A 25,929-nucleotide genomic window follows, 5' to 3' on the forward strand; every position below is an offset into this window, starting at 1 on the left:
ATCTTGCAGGCACGGTCCGGGAGTTACTCCATGGATCACTTTCTCCCAGTCATCTGCGCCGTGAGTCACACAAACCGAAAGCGGAAGGCGGGTGTGTGAACAAAGCAGGCGTGGGTGTCTGTGGGGCTTCTCCTCACCTCCCCACAGCCTTTGTTTTCTGCCCTGCCCCATCCAGGGCAGCTACACTTCGACCTTTGGGAAGCCAGGGTGGCAGCCACCTCAGCCACCACCTGGGATGGAGGCCGGGCTGGTAAGGGATGAAACCCCTCACGGGTGTCTCTGGAAGTGTCCATGACTCAAACTTCCACCTACAGCTTCAAGCCTGGCCATCTTTGTTTTGTTTCACTGAGCAGAACATTGCACTAGCCGAGTGCTTACCACGACAAAGCAAATGTCTCTCCCGAGCCCTGGCTGTCTGAGGGGCGCCTGCAGCCCCGGACGGGATGGTTCCCGGCCAAAAGCACATGCAGGGAAATAGTTTCCAAACCCCAAAAGCAAACCTGAAACTGGATCCGTACAGACAGGCTCAGATAGCAAACGTCCTCCTCCGGGTCTGATTGCAAGCCCAGGGCTACCGTGAGCTACCGACTCATTTTTTTACCTCAGACAAATCCGAAATGTGGGCTGACGAAGGGGGCTTAAATAAATTTATTAAATAAAATGTTTAAACCCCCAAACAAACAAAAATCTTACGAACATAGATATTAGCATATGTATATATGTATGTTAATATGTGTGTATATATATATATATATATATATATTAAAGTACCCTTCTGTGAACGTGCCTGCAGCTCGCACAGCAGGCCCCTAGCACCGGCGTTCTGTGAGGGCTGCAGCTCGGCAGCAAACGGCGCGGGGACGCGGCAGCCGAGCGGCCGCCATGCAGCGGCTGCGCCACTTGCGCAGGCCCCGATGCCGTGCGCGGCGGCGCCGGCAGCCCCTGGCGTAGCAGCGTTCGTGAATACCGGTGCTGCACTGCGGCGGTGGCACAGCGCAACCAAACCTCCTCCTTCCACCGCCCACCCCGGCCCTGGCACCGCCCCCTTCCTCGGCTGTGATTGGCAGAATGGGTGGAGCGGTCGGCGGCGATTGGCGGGTAGCGGCGGGAGGTGGGGTAGGTTGCGTGAAGGGTGATAAAGTTAGTGGGGCTGCCGGGGAGCGCCCGAGACGCGGCGGCGGCGGTCGGCGCTCTATGGAGGTGGCGGGGGGACGCGTCCGGTCGGTGCTGCTGCTGCTGTGGTGACTCGGAGACTCGCCCTGTCCCGCGCGCTCCCCCCTTCCCCTCCCCAGCCCCGGTCCCCGGCTCCCTTCCCCTCCCCCCCCTTCTCTTGCCTTTTCCCCTGCCCTTGGTAGCCGCCGGGACCCGGGGAAGCTGACAAGGCCTTAGGGAAGGTGAGAAATGCGGGAATGGCGGGAGAAGCGCGGATCTGGGGCCGGGAATAAGCGGGTACTGCTGCAGCTGCAGCCTAAAATGGCGGCTGCCCGGAGCGGCCGCCATTTTCTTGTCAGTTGCTTGTCTGTTTCTCCCGCACAAAATGGCGGCCCGGGCCGGCGGTCGCTCCCGCTGCCGGCTTTGCGAGCCACGCCGCCGCTGAGCGAAGGGGTGGAGGAGCTCGGCAGCCCCCGCCGGGCGCGGAGGGGAGGCTGAGCGGCAACGTTTCAGGTTAGAGCGAGGGAGACGGGATCGGGCAGTGCCTGTCCGTACGGGCCATGCCTTCAGTGCCCTCGGCTCGGCTGCAGGATGGTGGTCTGGCCGCGGTCTGCGGGCACCCGCACCGCCCCCCAGATTTCCCTTGGAGGGAGAAGCCGCGGTACACATAGCGGGCTGCGGTCTGAGGATCCACGCTGCTGGTGGGGAAGTGACGAGAGGATTCCCTAATTATTTTCTTATTACTGTTCATTGCCTTCCCTTCGCGCGAGTGGAGAGCGGGCTGCCGAAGCGCCGCGTCAGCCACCTCGCCCACGTTTCCTGTCTGGGGGCTAGGGCGCCGCGCTGCGGGGCGATGCCGCCTGCTTCCCCCTCGTGCCTGCCGGGGCGGCCGCCGTGGTGCGGGGGAGCGGGTCCCGCCCGGCGCCCTGGCGGAGAACAAAGAGCCGGGCGGGCGCGGGCAGCGGGCGGCGCCCGCCGGGCGGGGCGGGGGGCGGCGGCGGCGCCGCGCGGCGCCTGCGGGGGGCGCTCTCCGCGGCCGAGCCTTTTGTTCGCCGCCGCCGCCGCCATGTTGTGCCCGCGCCGGGCGGGCGGGCGGCGCTCGCCGCGCTCGGCTCCGGGAGGGCTCCGAGCCCCTCCCGGGCACCGTGAGGCTTCCCTCCCCCAGGCGTTTCTGGCCCCGTGCTCGCCGCTCCGCTTCGTGAGCGATGCAGTGCGGTTCTTCATGCGCGCTGGAAGTTGAGGTGGTGGTGGGTGGGCGGTACGTTTTTTTTCATTATTTGGTGGCTTATACGCCGTTTGGATGCAGAATACACGCCTCTTACCGCATTAAGCGTGCGTTTTGTTGTCTGATGATTTTTACTTCAGAATTTGACTGCTTTGTCGTGCCGTTATAAATCATAGTTTCGAAATCACGTCAGTGCTGTATAATCAGAAAAAAATACTTGCGTTCTTTTCTGCGAGTACTCTTGGCTTTTGGGCAGACTTGAGGGTTTTGCTCAGTCCGTGATTCCCTTGTCTCTTTGCCCTCAGCCCCGCTGGGAATCACGGCTATAATGATGAAATCGGCCTTTCTGTGACTGTCTCCAAGTATTGCATGAATGAAAGTTTTCTTACTTTTTGTAAAGTTTGGTGTTGGAGAGTTCTCATTGTCAAACAAACATTTGTACTTTTTAAAATTAGACGGTATAGCTGATAGTAAACAAGTATAATATGAATGCTTGGTTTGTCTTTCTAGGTTTTGTTTTTCCCTACCCCGTCAATTTAATTTTATTCTTTTGAAGATTCTTCGTTGTCAAGCCGCCAAAGTGGAGAGTGCGATTGCAGAAGGGGGTGCTTCTCGTTTCAGGTACTATTTGTTTGTTTGATGAGTAGTTAGCAATGGAAAATCTCCTTGGAGGGCGTCTTAAATTAGTGTAATGTTTATACCAAAACGGAGACGTTTGAACTTACCCAGGGTTCCATGGTTGTTTTTAACAGTGCTTCTTCAGGCGGAGGAGGTGGTAGGGGTGCACCTCAGCACTATCCCAAGACTGCCAGCAACAGGTATGTCATCTTGCTCTTTGATTTGCATGATTTCAAAGTCAGAGCATGCTTGATAGTGAATGTAGAACCGAAAATAGGCTAGCTTTAAAGTTGTACCAGAAATACCTACTGAGTTAGAGACATTTAAATATTTTCTAGTCTGCCCTTTCAAGTGTACCTCCTGGTTGATAGGCAGTGCATGGGGTTGTTCATGTAACCTAAAAAGTGTGGAGAGAATTTTTGGGTGACAGGCATTGTTGTTATTGAGTACTTTCCTGTGCAGCAGGTGCTGCAATGTTTGTAGGAGCAATTGTGTGCTCTTAACAAAGCAAGTAATGAAATTGGTTGAGTAAGGCAACACTGAAAGGTTAAAAGGGCAATTCTTTCAATCACTTGTTTCTGTTTTAATAACTGTATTCTTCAAAATTTTGTAGCGAGTTCCTGGGGAAAACCCCAGGGCAAAACGCTCAGAAATGGATTCCTTCACGAAGCACTAGACGAGATGACGACTCCGCAAACGACAAAGAACGACATGATGCAATCTTCAGGAAAGTAAGAGGGTAAGTTCTTGACAAAATTACTTCTTTCCTTACTGTTTTCATTAGCAATGTGTACCTAAGAAATGGGCTGGAGGAAGGGAAGATGGGGGCCTTGAGTCTGGGGAAGGTGTGTCCTTTAGCAAGGAGCCAGCCTGGTAATCTAGCAGCAGAAAACACTGAAAGTAATTCTTGTAAGTTGATCAGTGTTTTCAATGATACTTCACAATCTGAAGATCTCAGAAAACATAGTTGAATGGAAAATTGCACTTTTCAATTTTTAATAGACTTAAAAAATAAAATGATGAGTCTAAAGTGATTTGTAGCATGCTTACAGTATCTTTATATTCTGTGTTTTTGTTCATCTTCAGCATACTAAATAAGCTTACTCCTGAAAAGTTCGACAAGCTATGCCTTGAGCTCCTCAATGTGGGTGTAGAATCTAAGCTCATCCTAAAAGGGGTCATACTGCTGGTAAGCTGGTTGCATTTCCTTTAACTACAATTTTCTTGCATGCTGAAAAGTGGGAATTAGGATAAAGACGGGATACAGAAGTAGCATGAATAATGCTTTTGTGTATTTGGGTTATCAAACACCATGTCCCACCTCTGCTTTCTATGTAAGAAAGGATGTACTGAGGAGGAAGTAGGTTTAATGATGTTAAGTTTCTCATTTAAATGTCTCCACAATCACTAAACGTGATTGAGGTTCTATGATTATTTTTTTAATATTCTAAGGTGCCAGTTAGCCATCTTATTTACTTGGCCTTCCCTTCTTCCTCTTTTTCTGAGGAGCAAGCCTCTTAATTTTGGAAAGGCTACCACTGGTGACCTCTGGGGACACTGATGTAACTGTTACCTCACTTACTTTAAACATTAATGTCAGATTGGTGATACTAATGTAGGTGTTGGCATAATAAATTGGCGTTTTGGTGGCCAAGGATTATAGAGGCTCTTAGTAGTAAGCAATAGCTTTTGTCCTTTGCTTCAGCATTAAGACTGGCTTTGGACTACACTGTTTCTGTGCTTGATTAAGCAGAAACCAGAATGTTTAGATGAGAGCGATAATAATCCATTCTGTGTCTTGTAACTTGCTTTGCTAATAACATTTGCACCCTACTGCTGCTTGCTGCCTTACTCAACCTGAATCTCTGTAGATCGTAGACAAAGCCCTTGAAGAGCCCAAGTATAGCTCACTGTACGCTCAACTATGTCTGCGACTGGCAGAAGATGCACCCAACTTTGATGGCCCATCAGCAGAGAGTCATCCAGGACAGAAGCAAAGCACAGTGAGTGCATCTCTCAATCTGGAATGGTGAACTTGCATGCATTTGTAGCTGCCCTGATTAGCTTAATTGTTTTCATTGTCATCTTTTTGTAGACATTCAGACGCCTCCTAATATCTAAACTTCAAGATGAATTTGAAAACCGAACCAGAAATGTTGATAGTAAGTTTTAAAACTACTTTAATACAGAATATATTTGTTGTCTTTTCCCACAGCCACCTAAAACAGGCTTCTTTCTTTTCCAGTCTATGATAAGCATGATGGTCCCCTCCTCCCTGAGGAGGAGGAACAGAGAGCCATTGCCAAGATCAAGATGCTGGGGAACATCAAATTCATTGGAGAACTTGGCAAGCTTGATCTTATTCATGAATCTATCCTTCATAAGTGCATCAAAACAGTGAGTATTCAGATTGGGAGGAGGCTAGGAGCAAAACAGAACTTGACAACTAAAAAAAAAAAAAATACACAAACGTCGACACTGCTCGGAGAGTCTTGGAGAGCATGAGCATAAAATGACACAAAAATGTTTCTGATGTTTACCCATCCCCTACTGTTAACCTTTTGGCATGATTTAGAAGTAAAACTGGCTTTGTTCAAAGCTATAGGAATTGTCTCCAAGGGAGAATGTGGTTTTGCCCAGACATAAGGGTGCCATAGGTGCTTAAAAGCATACACAATTAAGAATTGGCAGTTCTTAAATGTAATTTTTAAGTCCATTTTCCTTCAGAACAAAACAAAGTTTGTTGCTTATTATGAATTGTCATTTATAAAATTTTTAAATCCTAAATTTTCCCTTTAATTTTTCAGCTTTTGGAAAAGAAGAAGAGAGTTCAACTCAAAGATATGGGGGAGGATTTGGAGTGCCTCTGTCAGATAATGAGGACAGTGGGACCTAGATTAGATCATGCGAAAGCCAAGGTATGTGTCTATCTAGTGCAGTCATTAACCTAATTAAATTATGTAGCTAAGACGTTTGATTGCTTGAACCTTCTGTATTCAGTATGCATAAGTACAAAACAGAGGTTCAGTTTTTCAGAGAAAAGAGTGCCAACCATGACTTCTTGACCAATTCTCTTGATAAAAAAGGCCAATCTTTGAAACAGTTTTAAAAATCTCACCAGGATGTAGTTGGGGTCATCAGGAAATCGTCTAAGTGAGACTGTTTTTTAAACACTGCTTGAAAACTTTCTTAAACTACTGCTGAGGAACTGTTCTTAGCGCAGCTAGGTGATTTGAGAGATGGAAGTTTGGAATGTAAGCTTAAAATGAATAGAATTTTGGCTGCGTTGCTTATCTCTGATTCAAATGTCTTGATGCATTAGATCTTTATTGTCAAGGAGCTAAAGATGGCAGGAATGGGCAGCTTGTTGCATTTTTTTTGTCTTGAATGTCTTGAGTGAAAACACTCAAGGCACTAATAGAATTATTCTAACTTACAACTATTGTTCCCCTAGTCCTTAATGGATCAGTACTTTGCCCGTATGCGCTCCTTGATGTCAAGTAAGGAATTGCCAGCAAGGATTCGTTTCCTGCTGCAGGTATGATGATAAAATGTCTCCCTGCTGCTTTTTTTGCTTGCAAAATGGTCTTGAATCCTTTCCTAATATCCTTTTCTGTTCCAAGGATACTGTGGAGTTGAGAGAACACAACTGGGTTCCTCGCAAAGCTTTTCTTGACAATGGACCAAAGACTATCAATCAAATCCGTCAAGATGCAGTAAAAGTGAGTGTTGCATGTGAGGTCCAGAGCCTGCCTTGGTGCTGTGCCCTTGGGAGTACTTCTCACACAATGTGACAATAGGCTTAAGAGTTAAAATCAGATGGACTTTTGTAGCCGGAGGCTAAAAACTTGGCTTTCTTGGGACTGCTACTTGAAACTGACCAAAATTATAATTCCTGTTTTAAAGGATCTGGGAGTTTTTATTCCTGCTCCTATGTCTCAAGGGATGCGAAGCGACTTCTTTCTGGAGGGACCCTTCATGCCACCCAGGATGAAACTTGACAGGGACCCACTCGGAGGGCTTGCTGATATGTTTGGACAAATGCCAGGTACACTGACACCGCAGGCGTGATGGGGTGGCTGTGTCTCTGCTGTGCTGAATAAGAGCTAAAACTGTCGCTTGTCTCCTTGCTGATCCAGGTAGCGGAATTGGTACTGGTCCAGGGGTTATTCAGGATAGATTCTCACCCACCATGGGACGCCATCGTTCAAACCAACTCTTCAATGGCCATGGGGGTCACCTCATGCCTTCTGCTCAATCCCAGTTTGGAGACCTAGGCAAATCTTTTATGAAAAGTCAGGTAAGGAAGATGTTCACACAGTGACTTCAGCTTGTTTAGAAGCACTTCCTGAGATGCGTATGTTACGGATTAAAGTTTGCTTATGTTGAAAGACCTACTCAGATTTGATTCTGATAACTGATGCTCAGCTGATACAAAAATTCTAAACCACTTTTTAAATTGTACAAAGATGCAAGAAGTACACTTTTTTTTTTTTTAACTGCAAGAAAAGGTGCATGTGGCTTTGGTGGGTCAGAACGGTGTGTTTTATTTAAAAGATAGCCCTGTTTTTAGGGATAGATGCTACTCTCCCACCACCCCTGCTCCTTCTTTCTCCCTTCCTGGCAAATAGAGTCTTTGTTCCTCTGGTCCCTCTGGTACTACTTACCAAATGATGTACGCCACTCCATCATCTGCACTTCTTTCTCTATATCTCCCTTTCTGAAATAGGGGCAAAGCCAACTCTACCATACCCAGAATCAGGGACTCTTATCCCAGCAACAAGGACAGTCGAAGGATATGCCACCTCGGTTTTCTAAGAAAGGACAGCTTAATGCAGATGAGGTACATGACATGCCTACATTATTTACAGCCTATTCTAAATATTGCCCAATGATTATAGCAAGACGCGTTATTATGAGGACTAATGCTGGAACTCTTTCTCCTCTTCCTCATTCTACTCCTTCTTTGTCCCTTCCTCTTTCACCTTTTACCCCCCCTCACTTTCCTTAGGGTATCCAGCGTCCTATGAGCAAGACTGAGATATGAGGGCAATTTTTTGGGGTGTCCATTCCTTCCCACACACTTCCAGGAACACTACTCTGACATCAGTTCCCATGCATCCTATTGATAGCAAAACATTTAATTAAAACTTCAGAAAATCCTGAACTTTAGAAACCCTGAAGTGCTGGACCAGGTTAATTTTTTTTTGTTTTGTTTTCTTTTGTTTAGAACTGGCTAATAGGCAAAATTTCAAATGCAGAGTAAACTGCATTGTGATTTTGAGTGTTAACCAGACTTGTATCCCAATTTCTGAGCAATTTGGTAGAATTTTGTCTTGGCTGTAAAATACATCAGCAAACATGCTGATTATCTTCTTGGGTCTCTTAACATACTGCATCTAAAAGGAGCATTTCCAGGTTTTTATACAAATGCCAGTAACTTGCTTTTGGGGGAGTTTCAGAACACATGTGGCTTAATCTGTATTTGAATGTTAATATTGTAGAAATGGAGTCATACTTCAGTGAGATCAGTTGGAGTGAGTCCATGGCTGTGAACTGTTGGTCAGAATACTTGAAACAGTTTGAGTTTTTCTTTGATTTACTGTTTACAGATTAGCCTGAGACCTGCTCAGTCTTTCCTGATGAATAAAAACCAAGTGCCAAAGCTTCAGCCCCAGATAACTATGATTCCTCCCAGTGCTCAACCACCACGCACTCAGACACCGCCTTTGGGACAGGTAAATTTAAAAAATTCCTGTATGTTGTTGGCTATGCTTCCCTGTTGGTTCTTGGAAAACTTAATTTCAAATGTGGGAAGGCATGGAGAAGTCTTTGATTGCACAGAGCAAGACTTGAAAAGAATGTATGAAACCAAACTAATTTGTGTCCTATCTGCTTTTTTATTGTAAAACTTGATATAAGCCAAGGTAGATGTGCTACAAAGAAACAAATTCTCGTCTCTTTTTTTCAGCCGCCTCAACTTGGTCTTAAAACAAATCCACCACTTATACAAGAGAAGCCTGCAAAGACCACCAAGAAACCACCTCCTTCTAAGGAAGAGCTACTTAAACAAACTGTAAGTTAGTGTGCAATAGTGAGTCTTACAGCTTTGGATGTGATCTTCAAAAAGAATGTTGACCTGTGCTTCTTTCCTCTCCAGGAGGCTGTTGTGACTGAGTATCTGAACAATGGAAATGCTAATGATGCTGTCAATACTGTGAGAGAAATGAGAGCTCCAAAACACTTCATTCCTGAGATGCTGAGCAAAGTAATCCTTCAATCCCTAGATAGATCAGATGAGGACAAAGAGAAAGCAAGTACTTTGATCAGCTTGCTCAAGCAGGAGGGAATAGCCACTAGTGACAACTTCATGCAGGTATTGTGGTCTGATAATCTTGCAGTTCTTGTTTCTTGGCTCTTCTTGGTGTTCAGCTGCTGTAAAAGCAGTGTGCAAATATTTTTAAGTCCTACTAGTCTGAGGAGGTAAAAGTAGTGCATGAACCTGTGAGGGGCACAAGAAGCAGTGAAAGGAAGACCTGCAGTATTAGGGCAGTTGGAACCTGGGATCCTCTTCACAAGTGACTACAGAAAATAGACTATGAATATTATGTTGCACAGGAACCTAATTACTTAGGCGTTTCATCTAGTGTGTGTACTGTTTCTTAGGCATTCCTGAATGTATTGGACCAGTGCCCCAAACTGGAGGTGGACATCCCATTGGTGAAATCCTACTTAGCACAGTTTGCAGCCCGTGCCATTATTTCAGACCTGGTGAGCATTTCCGAACTGGCTCAACCACTGGAAAGTGGCACCCACTTCCCTCTCTTCCTGCTCTGTCTTCAGCAGTTAGCTAAGTTACAAGACCGTGAATGGCTAACAGAATTGTTCCAACAAAGCAAAGTGAATATGCAGAAAATGTTACCAGGTAAGATTTGTCACAGAGCTCTTCTGTTACCTGAGAGATGTTGTTCTAGTTTATGCCAGAGTAAAATAACACTCAGAGTTGTCCTGGTGGAATTAGTTGTCGTTGTTAGGAATGAGATTTTTTTATGGGGTGGCTGGAGCATGAACCATGCCTTACAGCTCTTGAGAAGCACTTAACACGTGTCTCTATTTCCTTGGCAGAAATTGACCAGAACAAGGACCGCATGCTGGAGATCTTGGAAGGGAAAGGGCTTAGCTTCTTGTTCCCGCTTCTGAAACTGGAGAAGGAACTGCTAAAGCAAATAAAATCGGATCCATCCCCTCAAGCCATCTATAAGTGGATTAAAGATAACATTTCACCCAAGCTTCATGTAGATAAGGGATTTGTGAATATATTGATGACCAGGTAGGATGCTGTTTTAATGTATTTTAGCTTTTAACAAGTTTTAACTTGTTTGGTTAATCTACCAGTAAGGCACTAACTTTCTAAATACAGGCTCAAATGTTGATATGCAGAGATCTGAGGTGCGGTGGTACATGGGGAGACAGATTGTTCTGAGTGAACCTTCTCTTGTAAAATCCTATTTATGAAGAAAGGCAAGTCTCCAGGCTTGCATCAGTGTGTGAAGTGTTTTCTTTGGGAGAAAGTCTAGACCCCTGTGTTGTTGTTTTTTTTTTTTTTTAAATGTAGGGCTGTAGCAAAGGCAGAAGAAGGATTTTTGTGGTGCACTGTCAACCACAGTACAAGTCCCTGTGCTTGCCCCTCACTGCAGGTGGAAGCAGGACAGTTGCAGTGATAGCTGTCTGAACTTGAAAGTGTCAAGTGCTTTGATCTCTTAGTTTACAGAACTTATCTTGGCTTTCCTTCTGTCCAGTTTCTTGCAGTATATTTCTAGTGAAGTAAACCCACCCAGTGACGAATCGGATTCTTCATCTGCTCCATCTAAAGAGCAGCTCGAGCAGGAAAAACAGCTGCTTCTTTCCTTCAAGCCGGTGATGCAGAAGTTCCTCCATGACCATGTTGATCTGCAAGTGAGTGCATTATATGCACTCCAGGTGCACTGCTACAACAATAATTTTCCAAAAGGTAAGTACATCGAATTCACCTGAATTGGCTTGTCCCTACATTTCTTAAAATTCAGCAAGTGGTTGAGAAGGTTATAAAGCTAATCAAGTTTGAATTGACTTTCATAGGCATGTTACTGCGCTTCTTTGTTCATTTCTATGACATGGAGATCATTGAAGAAGAAGCCTTCTTGGCATGGAAAGAAGACATTACTCAAGAGTTTCCAGGGAAAGGCAAAGCTTTATTCCAGGTAAATCTACTAACATTAGAATAGACTTGGTTTTTTTTTTTATACTTCTGCAGCACTTGAGTGTTTGAGAAGACTTTTGAGTGTCTAAGGCTTGCAAATATTTAGAAACTTAATGGAGTATTTCACTAGGAAGGAGTTGCAAGCAAGATGACCTAAATCTATTTACTGGAGGCCTATGTGTAGTGCAAATGTGGCTGAAAGGTTTTGTAAAACAAGTTTTGGGGGGTGTGGGATGAATATTCTGCAAAAGTACCTAATGGGGAAACAATTCCTGCTCCCTTAAACCAATTCTGTGTAACTGCAGGTAAACCAGTGGCTAACCTGGCTGGAAACTGCTGAAGAAGAAGAATCTGAAGAAGAAGCTGATTAAAGAACCAGCCAAAGCCTTAAATTGTGCAAACATACTGTTGCTATGATGTAACTGCATTTGACCTAACCACTGCGAAAATTCATTCCGCTGTAATGTTTCACAATATTTAAAGCAGAAGTATGTCAGTAGGATATTCTCTGCAAAAGGTTTTTGTAGTATGTCTTAATAGTCTACAATAAAAATATTTTAGAGTATCTTCAATGTTTAGATAACAGTGTATTAGCAGCATGCAATAATTACATCATAAGTTCTCGAGCAGAAGCAGTCTGTTGCAAGGGTCTTCTTTGCTGCCAGTTATCATAGGCTGTTTTTAAGTTAGAAACTGAATAGCAACACTGAATACTGTAGAAATGCACTTTGCTCAGTGTAATACTTGAGTTGTTGCAATATTTGATTATCCATTTGGTTGTTACAGAGAATCCTTAACTGTAATCGATGGTTGTTGCCGTAATAGTATATTTGCCTGTATTTCTACCTCTAGTAATGGGCTTTATGTGCTAGGTTTTAATATCCTTGAGCCTGGGCAAGTGCACAAGTCTTTTTTAAAAGGAACAGTTTACTTGCACAAAAACTGATCGGCTGAAGAGATGGTTTAATGCCCTTTGGAAGAGGTTTTTGTGGGTGTGAAACATGACATGGTGAGAAATTTGAATTGGTCCCTCTTACAGTACTGAAATTAAGTCTATTAATTTATCAAGACATGTTCATGCCCTGATTTTATATACTTGTATCTATCAATAAACATTGTGATACTTGACTTGTTTCTGAATGTCTCCCAGTAGAAAAGCTTTGGCTGATGACTTGTTCACTTAAGAAATGAAACATCAGTGGGAGTTGCCTTAGGTTGCAACCATCTTGAAATTATTTTTACACTCCTTGTCTGGATATGCAGATGAATTCTAAAGGTCACAGACAAGATGAGACACTACAGATGTGTTTTGACAGGAGGAGAATGATGGAATTCTGCTGAAAAAAGTGGTAGGGGTTTGCCTTGTGGTCCAATGTATGCTTTATCAGTATGTGCTTTTGACTTGGTTAATGCTTTGAGCTTCCCCCCAGGCCACATGCATGTTTCTCAATCAAGTGGCACTGTCTATTAGCTGCCTGTTTCTCTAATTGGCAAAAAGAATCCCTACAAAAGAGTTGAATGATGTTGCATTGTACAGGCTTGAAATGTCATCTATTAAATACTCAAAACACCTTACTTCCTAGAACCTTGTCCCCAGTGAGTTTTTTTTGTCCTCATCGATACTCGAGACTTAACCTGTTGAAGGTGATGTATTTGTAGTGGCTCCAGGACTGGAGCTTGGTTCACCAGTGGTGCAAGTGCTGTAGCCTATAAACTGTTGTGCAGCATAGGAGGTGAAGAGGTGGAGCTCAAGAAAAGGACTAGAGCTGATAACTAGGCTTGCTTTGAGGAAAGGGAGAGTTGGAGTTGGCAGTGGAGCACCTTGTAATGCTGCAGCTGGAAAAGCATGTGATTGTTTGAAGGGCTCCCTGACTGCAGTCCCAGCTCTGCTCTCCTGAGTGTTCATGGGCTATGGTCTGTCAGGGAGTTCTGCTACTGCCTTGGGAGCTTCTGTGCAGTGGAGCCCAGGAAACCAGGGACTGGGCAAACCAAATGACATAAAGGGTATTGAATTTGAATTGCTGGCAGAATTCCATGGCACCATCCCTGCATTTCAGAAACTGAGTGTGATAAGCAGTTGAAAGAGTAGGATACTGGAGTGGGGTCTAGTTGAGAGAGACAGGAATGCTTCAAATGGAGTTATGTGGCTGGAGGTTGGGAGTTGGCTGTGTGTGATGGAACTGCAACTCCTGGGTGGCAGTGGTGAGCACTGACATCCTGGGGCTTCCTAGAACACTTAATGTTGTTCCTCTGAAATTCATGGTTCTTCCCTATCCATAGAGTGATGCAGTCACTGCTAGAACTACAGGGGTGCAGACTTCACTCCTCACTCCAATGTGCAGGCTCAGGTGCACGTGTGCTTATAGGCACTAAAATTCTGCAGTTCAGTACTCATAATACTTATTTAACAGGATGGACAAATACAACTATAGTTATAGGGTTAATTTAATGCTAATGAATTCAAAATTCTGTTCCAGAATTGCGTTTTTAAGTGTAATAAGGTGCTGTGAAGTGAAATTTACCATTGTTTCACTAACAGTGTTGCATTTCTCCAAGTTTGTCAGTTTATCCTTAAACTTTGCTGTTACTGCTGGTTGGTTTAGTGGTGTATGGTGCTATAACACTTCCTGTGGATATGGTAATCTGTACGTGAAGCATGTGATGCACTTTGCTCCTGTGCACTGCAGAGGGAAGATGGGGAGGAACCATAAGGCAGGAAAGAGTGGTTTCCAACTCAAGTTATATCAGAGGTGAGAGGATGTGCAAGTAAGAACTTGAAATAGATCGAAAACCTGCAGCTAAGCTTTTCTGCTGTATTTTGCAGAAGGCCGAGCTGGCAGCTATGGGCTCCTTGACACAGTAACTAAGCCTTGTATTCTCAGCCAGTGTAACATGTCCTTACTACAGCCTTACGTACCTGTGCATGGAGGCTTTGCTGCTTGGCTTGTTTCTAACTGACCACTGAGTTAAGAATTCTGGTAGAGAAAACTACAGAAAGAATGACTAAAAATGCAGGATAGAACAAAAACGGTAGAAAATGCTGCAAACAGGTGGAATTACCATCACATGACTTGGAAAAGCCTCATGCAGTGTGAACAGCTCTGGGTTCTTCAAACTGGTGTAAAAATGGTGCTTACTGTAGTGTGCACATCAAAGTCTCTCCATAGATGAGACGTGGTAGCATCTTCATGATCTTGACTGCTGCTGAAGTTCTTAAGTGCTCAAGTGCAAAACTTATGGCTAATCTGGAACGGGTGGCTGTTGGTGGGTTTAACTTCTGTGTTCCTGTTGACTATGAGTGGCATTGTACTTAAAATGTAAAGAGTGCTTAATTCTACATAGTAAAGTCACAGTCAAAATTAAACCACTGTAACTGATAAATTATAATGGCTTTTACTAATACTATTTTTGTTAAGGGTTGGGTATAATTATACTGCTAGGAGCATTGGGAGAAACTGCATATTACACACATTTCCTACCAGTTAATGGCAACTCAGCTGATCCTCTGAAATTCTGAATTAGGTTGCAGTTCCTAGTCAGGAATCCTCACCCTGTCAGGTGTAGGTTGGATTTTGAGAAGGACTTGTCATGGTGAATTCTCACCTGCTCCTAGAGAGTGTCACAGTTGGACAGCTGCTGCATTGTCACTGATTATAGCACTATAGCACCATCTGTCTAAGCTGCAGTGGTGCTGACGTATGAAATCTGAGAATTCCAGGAATGTGTTCTGATAATTGAATCCTGGGCAGTCATCTCGTTCCAGCCCCCCTGTGCTGTGCAGGGACACCTCCCAAGAGACCAGCTTGCAGAAAGTTTCATTAAACCTGGCCTTGAGCAGTTACAGGGATGGGGCAGCCACAGGTTCTCTGGGTCGCCTGTTCAGTGTCCACCACCTTCATAGTAAAGAATTTCTTCATTTTATCTCACCTAAAGCTATTTAGGTGAGATAAGCCACTTTAAGCCATTCTCCCTTGTCCTGTCAATACCTGCCCTTGTCAGAAGTCCCTCTCCTGTTCTTGTACAAGAGCCTTTCACAGGCTCAACAACCCCAACTTCAGCCTCTCCTGGGAAGGATGTTCCAAATCAGTTCCTGAAAGTAAAAACACCTTCATAACTCCTATGTGGTTCTGTTTCTTGAGGAACAGTGCAGGAAGAAGCCTTAGGGCATGTGGGAAAAGGGGGAGGCTGGGTCCAGAACAAAATTTTTTAAGAGTGGCTTATCTGGTCTGCTTTTTGAACAGATGGAAGCTTCCCTCTGAATGCTATTTGGACTTGGAGTGCTTTTTCCCCTGAGCACTATGGAAATCCAAACATTTTGATCATTTCAGTGCACTCTTGAACTGCACAAATTTAGAACACATCTGAACCATGAATTATCATGGTTTATGTTGCAACCCAGGCAAGCAGCTGCATAGACTGATTTAAAAGGTCTCTTGATAATTCACGCTTATTCTCAAAACTAAATTCCCAGGGAGTTGGTAACAGCAGTGTGAAGGGTGGTGGGCTTGAGCTCACAGATACCTGAGAAACCTCTTATTTATCATCTGTGGTTGTTGCACTGTTTGCTTCAAATGCTGCTCAGCTCCAGCCTTGTCCTGATGTGGGGGGTGTGCAGGGGCTTGGGCTATGTGCCACCATTGATGTCACAAGGATTCCTCTTAATCTGGAAGGAGGTCAATATTTGGAAGCTGATAAATAGCCATGGTGCATCTCCTACATCAAACATTTGAATGAACATCAGAAGGGACAAGAGTGTGAGTCTGTCCCGTAGTGGCAGAATGGGTCAAAGTGTCACACAAAGGTGGTGGCTTTTCCCCTCATCTCACATAAATCTGTCAATTGATCACTGCTCCTTTTTAATCTCCAATGCTGTTGGCCAGAGAACAAGAGCACAGAGCAAGTCCTCCTGCCCAGCAAGCAGAGACAGGTTTAGTTCAGGGGGCAAGATCCTGTTGGCGCAGCTCTAGCCTGGAACAATTGTATCTCCACACATTGCATCTGGAAAAGCAAAACAGAAACAGCAGCTGGGTTGGGAGCTGTGCTCAGTGACAGCAAAGGGAAAAGCTGCACAGCTATAAGATGTAACAGTAATTTAAAGGAGACTGTATCAACATGGCTTTGAGGATTTTTTATGCCAGGGTGGTTCCACATACAACACAAGATATACCCCAAGAAAGCTTGTCAGTACTTTAGAAGTAGCTGTATTTGTCTCTCAGCAAGGTAAAAGGTGGTTTCAGTATCTCCCTGGATCCACCCATATCCTGGCATTTCAGAATAAGCTTCACTTCTGAAAGACCAAGAATTCTCTCAAACAGCTTCAGGCCTTTCTCTCTGATGGTCAGGGACTAAGATTCTTCAGGTAGAGTTCCTTGAATAATGTGCCTTTTAAGTGGTGCTATAAAGACACACAGGCTTGTCTGGGTTTGATTTAGGGAGCCCACATCCCTTTCCTTTAAGGGAGAGGAGTGAACTGTTATTTTTAATGAGTTGACGAAGCAGCCATGGCAACAGTTACACTTGGCTTGGATACATGGCTGGAGCGAGGATTGCAGCCAGCTGAGGGGATTTTTATCTTCAAATATTTTGCAGTTTAGAACAACGTCAATCTTGCATTTAGTTTTTGTTTATGTTAGCAGTAGAAGTGCTTGAAGGATCTGATGTGTAAAGTATTCCCAGAATTTTATTATCTAAGAAGCTGTGCAAAACCACTTAACTTTGTGAAAGGAAAAGGGATCTTTATGTGCTTTGATAGTGTGGAAATGTTTATAGAGTTTGTTCTGTTAGAAAATGGATGCTTCTCTTTTTGGTAGGACAAAGTGAGATTTGAGAAGTGGAAGTACATTGAGTTAAAACTGAAAGACAGGTGAAGCCTTTATCTGCCTTTAGGGATTTTGTTTAACCCTTTAAGAAATGATTGCATGTTCTTTCAGATTTCAGAGACGGCTGCCTCCACAGCAGAGTAACAAACAAGGCTCCAGGCAAATGCAGCAGGCCAGCTTTGTGTTCCTTCCCAGCTCCTTCCCAGAGGCATAAGGCCTTGAGTTTTTCTATTTGTACAGATACACACTTATGTATATTATGTATATCCCCATTTATCTTTATTCCTTTTATTCCTCTTAGAGAAATGCCATTCAGTTACTCAATTGTTTTAAGCTTAGGTTGTTAATATTTCTGAATAACGGTAGAAGCATTAGTCCTAATCCCTCTTCCCAATTTTGACAGCAAAACAGGAACTGGCCTGGGCTTCAGCTGCCATGTTAACCTTAAACAGCCCTGTGAGCCAAGCTCAGAAAGGCAGGGCTCACTCAGTTCTATACAAGGAACATTTTAAAGTCAGGAGAGCCCCAGCCAGGCTGTGGGGAAGAGGCCCAGCACGACACAGCCATGAGAGGCAGGGTAGGTGCACTGCTTTTAGGCTGTACATAACTGATTACTCACTTCATCAGCACAGCAGTTTCATTTCCTGCTCCAGTGAAGGTTTCCATGGTGACCTCCAATTTCCCACAGTTTCCCATCTATAGGATTGATGTAATTTAATTGGCAAGACCACGAAGTACTTAGCTGTGATGAAAGGTCCTTCATAAAATCAATTAGATAAATATCTCAGTAGATTCACCATGCAGATAGGGACCATAATGAAAACCCCAGCACTTACCTGCAAGAGGTGAAACCTGTCAGTGGGAGTGCACTGATTGTGGCAGTTCAGGGGCTGGAATGACTCTGATAAAAGACATCAGAATGTGCAATTCTATCCTTGTGGAATTCTTGCCAGTGCCAATTCCATAATAATCTTCATGAAGAACTGAAGTGCAACTCAATTCAGGAATAATGTCATATTTTGCATAATTTTCTTAAAGACTCTACACACTTCATCTGGTTTATAAGGGGAAATGTCATTAATTCAAACTCTTCATTCCCCTCTTGCTTTAGGAACAGGCTGCTCCTTGGATTGAAAAATATAAATCCAGGTAATCCTGTTCCTTCTGACATCACATCAGCTTTGGATTTCATCCTTCAATAAGGACCATAAAAAGACACTATAGATGGAGTTGAATCTCAGTACTACACCTGTTACCTGTACAGTAAGACACAGAACCAACAGCTAAATTAGACACTAGAGCCTGGAAAGATTGGAATGGGCTTCCTACAGAACCTGGCTCAGCCTGAGAGCTCTGGATCCCAGCATGTGCACCATGAAGGAAGAGTTTCCCTGCACTGCAACACCACAAATACTGTGCTATCTCTGTGTACTCACCCCAGCACCTCCAGGAACTCCCAATTCCCAGATGTTGTTTGCCAGGCACTTTCACAGCTCCACAAGAAGTAATCTTTAGTTTGCCTGACAATCTGAATAAATCTTGCTGTTGACATTTGCTGAAATGGCAGACACAGCACCATTTGGGGAGAAAACCCCCAAATGTAACAAAAAAACCTCATAAAAGCACAATTAAGAAGGGAACTGATAGATGGATGCCAGCTGTATTGATGCCTGTTCTGTAAATCTCCCTTTCAGTTCCTCAGTGTGATAAAGGTTCATGTAAACTTGATCCTACTGGATTGGTCTAGAGAGGAAAGAGGGGAGAAGATTACATCTAAATTGGAAACCAATTCAAATGAATAACAAAGAAAATAGCTGAGCTCCAGCGGTGCTGGGTGGGATTCCTCTTACTTAACTATCCAAATGCTGTGTGTCTAGACATCCACATGCTCCTGGGGCAGCAGACAGGAACAGGTTCCTCAGAGTGACTCATGTCTCCTACCTTACACAATTACCTTGGGATGGGATGATTTGCCTCCTGGGGATGCCAGGCCATGGGTGTCTCTCTACAAGGTGTCTAGACTGCTAATTTTTAGATGTCTGAAGATAAAGAAAATTCACTTAAATCACCTGGCCCTATAACACTGTAATAGAACATGTCATTGTTGCTAGAGGAAAATTTAAGAATGTGATGGATCCAGCCCTAACTTTCTTTTTTTTTTTTTTCTCCTGACGGCAGTATGGCATTGATGAAATTTGGAAATCAACATAGTACTTTTCTCTACACAGACCTTACAGCAACCCATTTAATTAGAATTGCAAATTTAGATATATAACCTGTAGGATAAGGTGCAGGAAATACATACAGCTCTATGGGAAAAAACAAACCCAGCAATAAACATAATGAAAATCTTGGCCATGTCTCTCAAGGTCTCTGAAATTCTTATTTTTTTGATACTGCCTTTTAAATGCTCATTTTATCAAATTGCTAATAATTATTTACAGAATTCTTTCATCTTTTTGTTTTTCCTTCTTGATTTTTCTACTTCTGGAGACTTCAGGATTTTGAAACACTAGATTTCTGTACCTCTAACCCACATTCCTTCCCCTTCTCTTCTTTGCCCTATTGAAGGGTGTCAGCCCCACTTCCCTACAGCCTCTTCAGCTGCTGCAGCTCTGAATTGCTGAGACAGCTCTCTCTGAGCCCAGGAGAGACAATAAGGGAATTTAGAAGCACCACAAAGGAAAATAAATGCACACGTGTTTCTCCTCACATCACCCTGTGCTATCTCCCTCCTCATTTTCCACCCTAACCATTCAAGCCTGTGAGATGAGTCCACCAAAAGCTAAATCCAGAATGTCTGAATTAGAAATCTTGACACATAGTAAATTCTGGGTTGTTTTTCCTTGCTTATCCAGTTTTCTATCCCTGGGGCACTTCCCTTCAGACATCCAGGCTTTTCACTGCAGCCACAAAGGCTGAACACTTAAAACAACAAACAGCCAAACAAAAAAAAAAACAACCAAAGACAATAAAATGAAACAAAAAAAAATCCCAAAACACTGAGGAGTGTTAGTTCTCATTGCTCTTGCAGGTGGAGGCTTAGAAAAAGCAAAAGGTAAAACAAGAATCAGGATCAAACAAGATGGCAAGACTGAATACAGAACTTGATGCTCTGAAGCTCAGGGACAACTGCATTAATTAAAAGGAACTCCTGGGAAGCAGACAGTAGGTAAAGAAGCCCTGTAATCTGACAAAACTCCTTGGATTTATTAATATATCAATACCTTTTATTTAAGAAGCTTGCTTTGCTTTAAATTTAGATTTGTCCTCCTCTGATTCTCTCTGCTGGATTTTTAGCTTATTCTTTTCATGTTCTACATGAGTGCTCTCCAAGATAACTCTCTATTATTCTATGCGGTTCCAGCTTGCTTTCAAAATAATCCTTTTCCACTTGACACTAATCATGGCTGTAATTTCCTTTAACTGAAGTGACAAGAACCTTTCTCTCTACATCTCTAAACTTCACAGGTCAATCTGAAATTACAGAGCAGCATTTTAGCTGTGAGATTAATGTTACCAACTGCTTTTGTTAAAAAATGAAAATTTAAAAAAAATCACCAAATAACAAATTCCTAAACATTATTCCCAAGACTGGGTGTGGGTTTAGCACATTTTGTTACCAGGGGCTAGAGCAGCACCTGTTGCCTCTCAAAGGAAGGGAAGAAGCACAGCCAGGACATAGCCACTGCCCTTCCCTGCCCACACCCTCAGCTGAATTCTGCTCACAATGTTGATCTTTAAATTGGCTTTGTTTTCTGGTCCTATGAACCACTTAAAGCATCCACAAGGAAGTATATTCCATGTGTGGATCCAAATGGCCATCTCCATCAAAGAGATGCAAATCAGGATTTCTGATTCAGGAAAAGAAATTATTGGCTGTGGAATAACCAACTCTGCTGTAGATTTCCTCCTGTACTCCAAAGTTATACTACTAGCTCATTTTAGTCATGTCAGATTTACTAATTCTTGTAAAGAGATCACAGAAATGCATCCTTTAATTATTAACAGAAACGTTTGAGCAGGTAATGGTTGAGAAAGCTGACCAGGGAGTTCACAGCAAAGACCATCACACCTGAGCATTAAACTAAACCCAAGTGGAAGGAAGGAGGAAGGATGCTAAATTTTAGGACAGTACCAGAAGTCTAGGGAGATACAATCACTGGACTGTACCTAAAGCAGCTCTGATTCTCTGACTGGGACATCTGTGAGCCTGCAGGTTTGTCTTGGGAAGTTTTTCCAGATAATCCACATAACATGTGGACTTTGAGAGGGTTTTTCATGGCTTTTTGGTTGTGCATCTCACACTCACCCCCCATTGCCACCCCCAATGATTGGTCTGTGGTAGTTTTGGGTTTGTTTTTTTAAACAAATCATCACATGAAGTTTTCCCAAACTAAACAAATGCATGTGATCATTTGGCAACCTCAGTGATTGAGCAACTACAACCACAGCCTCTGCTGAAGCACTCCAGGAGATATTGATTAATTGCCTACCAAAAGGACTCTGTGAAGCAAAGCAGCTTCATAGCAGTCTAATTTGGACAGGAATTGAATCAAGTCATGCCTGGCCAAAACCCAGCTCTTCAATGTGGGGATCAACAAGGATGATCAGCTTTTAGGCAATAAAGGTTTAATTCCGTAAGACAATTCTGGCCATAATTTGTTTTCAAATCACACTCTTGGCCAGCACTTCAACCTTTCTAATAGCAAAATTATGTGTTTATAGTTTTCTTTATTTAAATTAAATCATTCAAAACCAAACACAGATCTGTTTCACTGGACTTCATCTTATGAAGAAGGAGAAGAGGCTGTGGTTCTATTACTAATCAAGCAACAGTGTTTGTAATTTTTTAAATCAAGGTACAATTTATGCTCCAAAAACCTTGCAGATAAGACAAAAATTCAGTACAGCTCTGTAAGGAATCATCCTGCTCCAAAGCAGCTCCATGTCAGTGCTATGTGAAATGCTGTCCTGATGTACAATCTGGATCCCACATCTTCACCCACCCCCCTGCTTACCCAGTTTTCATACACATTTCTCAAAAGCAATATCAAAGACAAAAATGTATGAAAACCCTAAGAAATACAACATCACTTCAGGTGGAATACAGCAACAGGACATTCTGCAAAAGTACAGCTGAAGGGAGCTGCTGCTGTTTTGGGGCAATTCAGGCCAGGATGGAGAACAATTTAAAACTTGCAATTCTTTTTCACTGAGAATTATTTCTATGCAAATATTACAGATACCACCAACCTCTCCCTTATGTAGAGTTTGCACTGCTGCCAGCTGAGATGCATCTTGGGTTCCTCTAGGATCACAGCAGAGTCTGGACTGGACAGATCCCTTTAGAACTTTGTGTCTTTTATGTTACATTTTTCATATTTTTAATGTATTCTTCACTTGATTCTACTGTTACAACTACCACTCTCAGGTTTTACAGTTGGATAGATCAATAGTTCTTGCACATGCACTGAATAAAATATCCTTTCCCTGCACTGTTTAAAGGCAACAGAAATTGAAACACTCATGGCAAGGCAAGTGTCTCTTGGGACATTAATTACAGACAAGTGAGTGTAGAGCAAAAAAAACAACACAGAAGATCCAAAACAGAAATACAGAGACCCAAGTAATTAAGGATCAAGACTATAAATAATATTTATGTAAGCACTGATCTGACACATAATTGATTTTCTTTCCTTCCTTGCCCCTTCCAGTAATACCATTCTGTTTATATGGCAACTCCTAATTATCTCATAGCCATACCTCAGCTACTGCCTGGACAAACCTTGAGCAGCTCAGACTGCAGAAGGAAATGAGGAACACTCCAAGAGTTACAGGTTCAGTCTCCTGCACTCCATGCCAGTTCCCCTGATGCAGTGACTATAAAACAAAACAGCTGCATGAATATGGAATTGTCTGTATGAACACTTTGACTAAAATCACCATCTCGAATTTGTGCATGAACATACTTCATTCTGCAAATGCAAATGAGACCTAATTTCCCTTTTAGTGTTAGTAAATAGCTGCTGACAATAATTCTTCTTTTCCAGCTGGTTTGGGACAGCTTCCCAAAAGAAAAAAAATGTTACCTTTTGGTTAGATTCCCATGAGAATGGAACATGCACTGGAATAATTTAGCACAGCATAACAGATAGGCAGTTTAGAACAGTTCAAACTCTGTTGAAAGCTAGAACAAGGCAGTTTTCTGTCTTTAAAGAATAGAGATGGATGAAGAAATGTTTAATCTTCTCTGAGGCATCTTCAGAATTGGTAGTTTACTGTCACCAGCTCAGAGCAAGACTGGCATTTATTAGTATTTATCAGTATTAGTTCTGTTTAAAGGAGTCTGTGGTTCAGCAGTGTCTGTACAACCAGAACCTTCAGGTGCAAAGGTGAGAAAACACCAAAACCAGTTTTCTCTAATAGAGTTGTGGAACCAGACAGAGGCAATATAGCATTGCATGAGATTCTTAAATTAAACCTCCTCTGTCCTATAGAATGAGCAACCAGCAAAGATGAGCTCTCTGCTACTACCTGTGTGCCCTAAATCAGAAAGTCACTTCTGAATTGGATAGAATAGCAGATAGAATAGGGAATATTCTGGCTGAGACCTATTTGTCACTGAAAACAGATTGTGCAACCAACTCAACTGCACCATTGACAGAAGGCCCTAAGAAGGAGAGTGGGCCCACAATGCTCCTCAAAATGCCCAAGAATGTTTTAGGTATTCCTCAGTGTGTCCAAGAATGCTTTAGCTGTTTCAATTAGCATATGAGATTTGCATATGAGAGAGGCAAGAGAGGAGATTCATGTGCTAAGAACTCTGAAGGGTTCAAAAACATTCAAAGAGTCAGAGCATTGCTTGGAGCCTTCCAAGGCAAAAGCAAACACCCTGGAAGTCATTAAGATAAATTCACTCTCAGGTGCTAAAACCCCATTTTCTTCAGCTAAAACTGGGCATTTATATTTTAATCAGCAAAGGCTGGGGGGGAAGGTATGAAATTCTTGTATGCTGTTGAGCCAAACAGCACTGCTGGAGTTCAGGCAATAGCACAACTATGTTGGGGGCATGTCCAAACAAGGAGATAAAGGGACACACATAAAATAAAGATGACACTTATTTAGAAGCAGCAACAGGGACTATTTAACATTTATCATTTCAAATGGAGATAAACTCAATCAAGTTTGCCAGCCACAAACACTTCACCGGCCCCAAGCTCTGGACTGCAGTGCAAGAAGTTTTTGCCTCAGGGCAAAGGAAGAATTAAAAAGAGGAAGAAAACAACCCAGAGGCACTTAAATAACAACATAGCTATGATGAGCATTCTTAATCTCTCTAATAGTTACAAACCACAGGTAAAAAGACATTACAAGCTGCATGACTACACATGAACTGTACCTTCTATAGTGCAGCCAAGACCAAAACATCCTGAAGTTCAAAGTTTTTCTAGTATGAAAGTATGAAGTTTGAGCAGTTGTGGACCAAAAGTCACAGACAGGATGGAAATAATATTCATTTTCAGTACATGGACTTTGAATTTCTCTCCTAGGTATTCCCATATCTGGTATTCCCTTAGATTCTCCCTCCAATTTAAATCCTCTTCTGCAGAGCAATTAATGTTTATACAAATAACAAAATACTATTAATTAGGAGTAAATACTCGTAGCTATGAGAATAATGAGCATTCACCTTTTTTCACATCCACTTTGCCAACTTGTTTTGTTACTCACATTAATACTGAATTTGTCCCTGCTGACTGCTGCTCCAGCTGTAAGAATTTTTCCAGGTAATTTTTCAGCTCCAGATTTATTGACTGTAAGGTAACTACCAACATTTAACAAGGGAGTCTAAAAAAACTGCAAAACAAAGTAAGGAGGAAAAAAGTAAGGAGCTAACTTGTTCCAGAAAGCCTGCATGTCTTAATAGATGTCAACAGTAATCTAAGTTTAAAACTGTGCAGCAACAAACACTGCTCTAAGCAGTGAAATATTTAACGTGGAAAGGAACTTTCCCAGGAAGTGGCACTTCCTTATAGAAAGAACTGATACAATTTTAGCTGTTGTACTCCTACCATAGGTCTCACCTTGTCCAAACCCTTCCTTGGCAGCACATTCTCAGCTATATTGCTTGTTTCTGTGTGGATAGAGTACTGTGGTTTTCTGAGTTAAAGTAGCAGAAGTGGACATTTACAAAGAGAATGATTGATTTGCACACAGATGCTTTGTCATTCAGCAGTGACAGCTACTCCTTCCCACCAAGTACTGACCTGGAAAAGCTTCTGAAAGAGAAAATTGAGTAAATGGATTAAAAAACCCAAAAACTTACAAACACACACCCCAACCAACTTCTCTCTTCCACCCCTCCTCCAAAAACCCCCCAGAAATAAAATACCCAACCCAGCAACATTTTTTTTTTTTTTTGTCAAGTTACATTTGAAATGTTCTGTGAAAGGCCAAATCTACAAATTTCAGGAATGAGAGCAAATTCTACATGCCTCTTTCTTCTTGGATTCTGGAGATTATGTGCTACTCATATGTGAGGAAAGCAAAATGCTGAGCTGCAACAGAGCTCACCAGGAAACACTTCCTACAGTTATGGACCTGTGGATTGAATGGATGCAATGCACATCATGCAACTGTGGATGTAAAACAGGAACTAGGAATAAAGCATTTCTCTAGCAAGGCAGTGTTACATTTCTAACTTGCTGTATTTCATCCAGGAATAGATTACTGCTAAAAATAAAGGAATTTACTAGCTGCAAGCCAACCACCTACTTCAGAAGGCAAGGAATGCTGCCAAGAGAGAATTATGGCAATGTTATTCCACCACAGCACTTTCAAAAAACAAGCATTAGAAAATATGAATTAAGCTA

At 42.8% G+C, this 25,929-nt stretch overlaps 1 protein-coding gene and 1 non-coding gene across 13 annotated transcripts; both read left to right on the forward strand.

The window, feature by feature from the left end:
• Positions 1 to 220: 220 nt before the first annotated feature.
• On the forward strand, positions 221 to 12,819 carry EIF4G2 (eukaryotic translation initiation factor 4 gamma 2). Of its 12 annotated transcripts, none has more exons than XM_085581315.1 (22): positions 221 to 273; positions 2,888 to 2,998; positions 3,130 to 3,195; positions 3,609 to 3,734; positions 4,082 to 4,184; positions 4,867 to 4,998; positions 5,091 to 5,157; positions 5,241 to 5,392; positions 5,803 to 5,913; positions 6,450 to 6,533; positions 6,619 to 6,717; positions 6,902 to 7,043; positions 7,135 to 7,295; positions 7,725 to 7,838; positions 8,608 to 8,733; positions 8,967 to 9,071; positions 9,156 to 9,371; positions 9,662 to 9,920; positions 10,121 to 10,325; positions 10,795 to 11,006; positions 11,114 to 11,235; positions 11,540 to 12,819. In XM_085581315.1, exons 1-22 carry the CDS (start codon positions 236 to 238, stop codon positions 11,603 to 11,605), a joined length of 2,817 nt encoding a protein of 938 aa, XP_085437441.1. In that variant the 5' UTR covers positions 221 to 235; the 3' UTR covers positions 11,606 to 12,819. The 12 variants fall into 12 exon arrangements, with proteins under 12 accessions (XP_085437441.1, XP_085437444.1, XP_085437442.1 ...); XM_085581316.1 differs by lacking the exon at positions 221 to 273 and adding an exon at positions 1,054 to 1,116 and having other exon boundaries at positions 2,934 to 2,998; XM_085581319.1 differs by lacking the exon at positions 221 to 273 and adding an exon at positions 1,167 to 1,394.
• Positions 7,880 to 8,048, forward strand: LOC116183776 (small nucleolar RNA SNORD97). The gene has a single exon (XR_004148469.2). It is a non-coding gene; the product is annotated as a small nucleolar RNA SNORD97 (small nucleolar RNA).
• Positions 12,820 to 25,929: the final 13,110 nt, after the last annotated feature.

This window comes from Lonchura striata, chromosome 5 (genome assembly GCF_050655825.1).
Source record: "Lonchura striata isolate lonStrDom1 chromosome 5, ASM5065582v1, whole genome shotgun sequence".
NCBI classification, from domain to species: domain Eukaryota; kingdom Metazoa; phylum Chordata; class Aves; order Passeriformes; family Estrildidae; genus Lonchura; species Lonchura striata.

Bases quoted from the DNA above. Each gene is read 5' to 3' on its own strand.
- EIF4G2 (XM_085581314.1), top strand. From the start codon at position 2,358: ATGCAGTGCGGTTCTTCATGCGCGCTGGAAGTTGAGGTGGTGGTGGGT. The intron at 5,914-6,449 runs GTATGTGTCTAT...TTGTTCCCCTAG, and splicing joins TAGATCATGCGAAAGCCAAG to TCCTTAATGGATCAGTACTT. The intron at 10,326-10,794 runs GTAGGATGCTGT...CCTTCTGTCCAG, and splicing joins GTGAATATATTGATGACCAG to TTTCTTGCAGTATATTTCTA.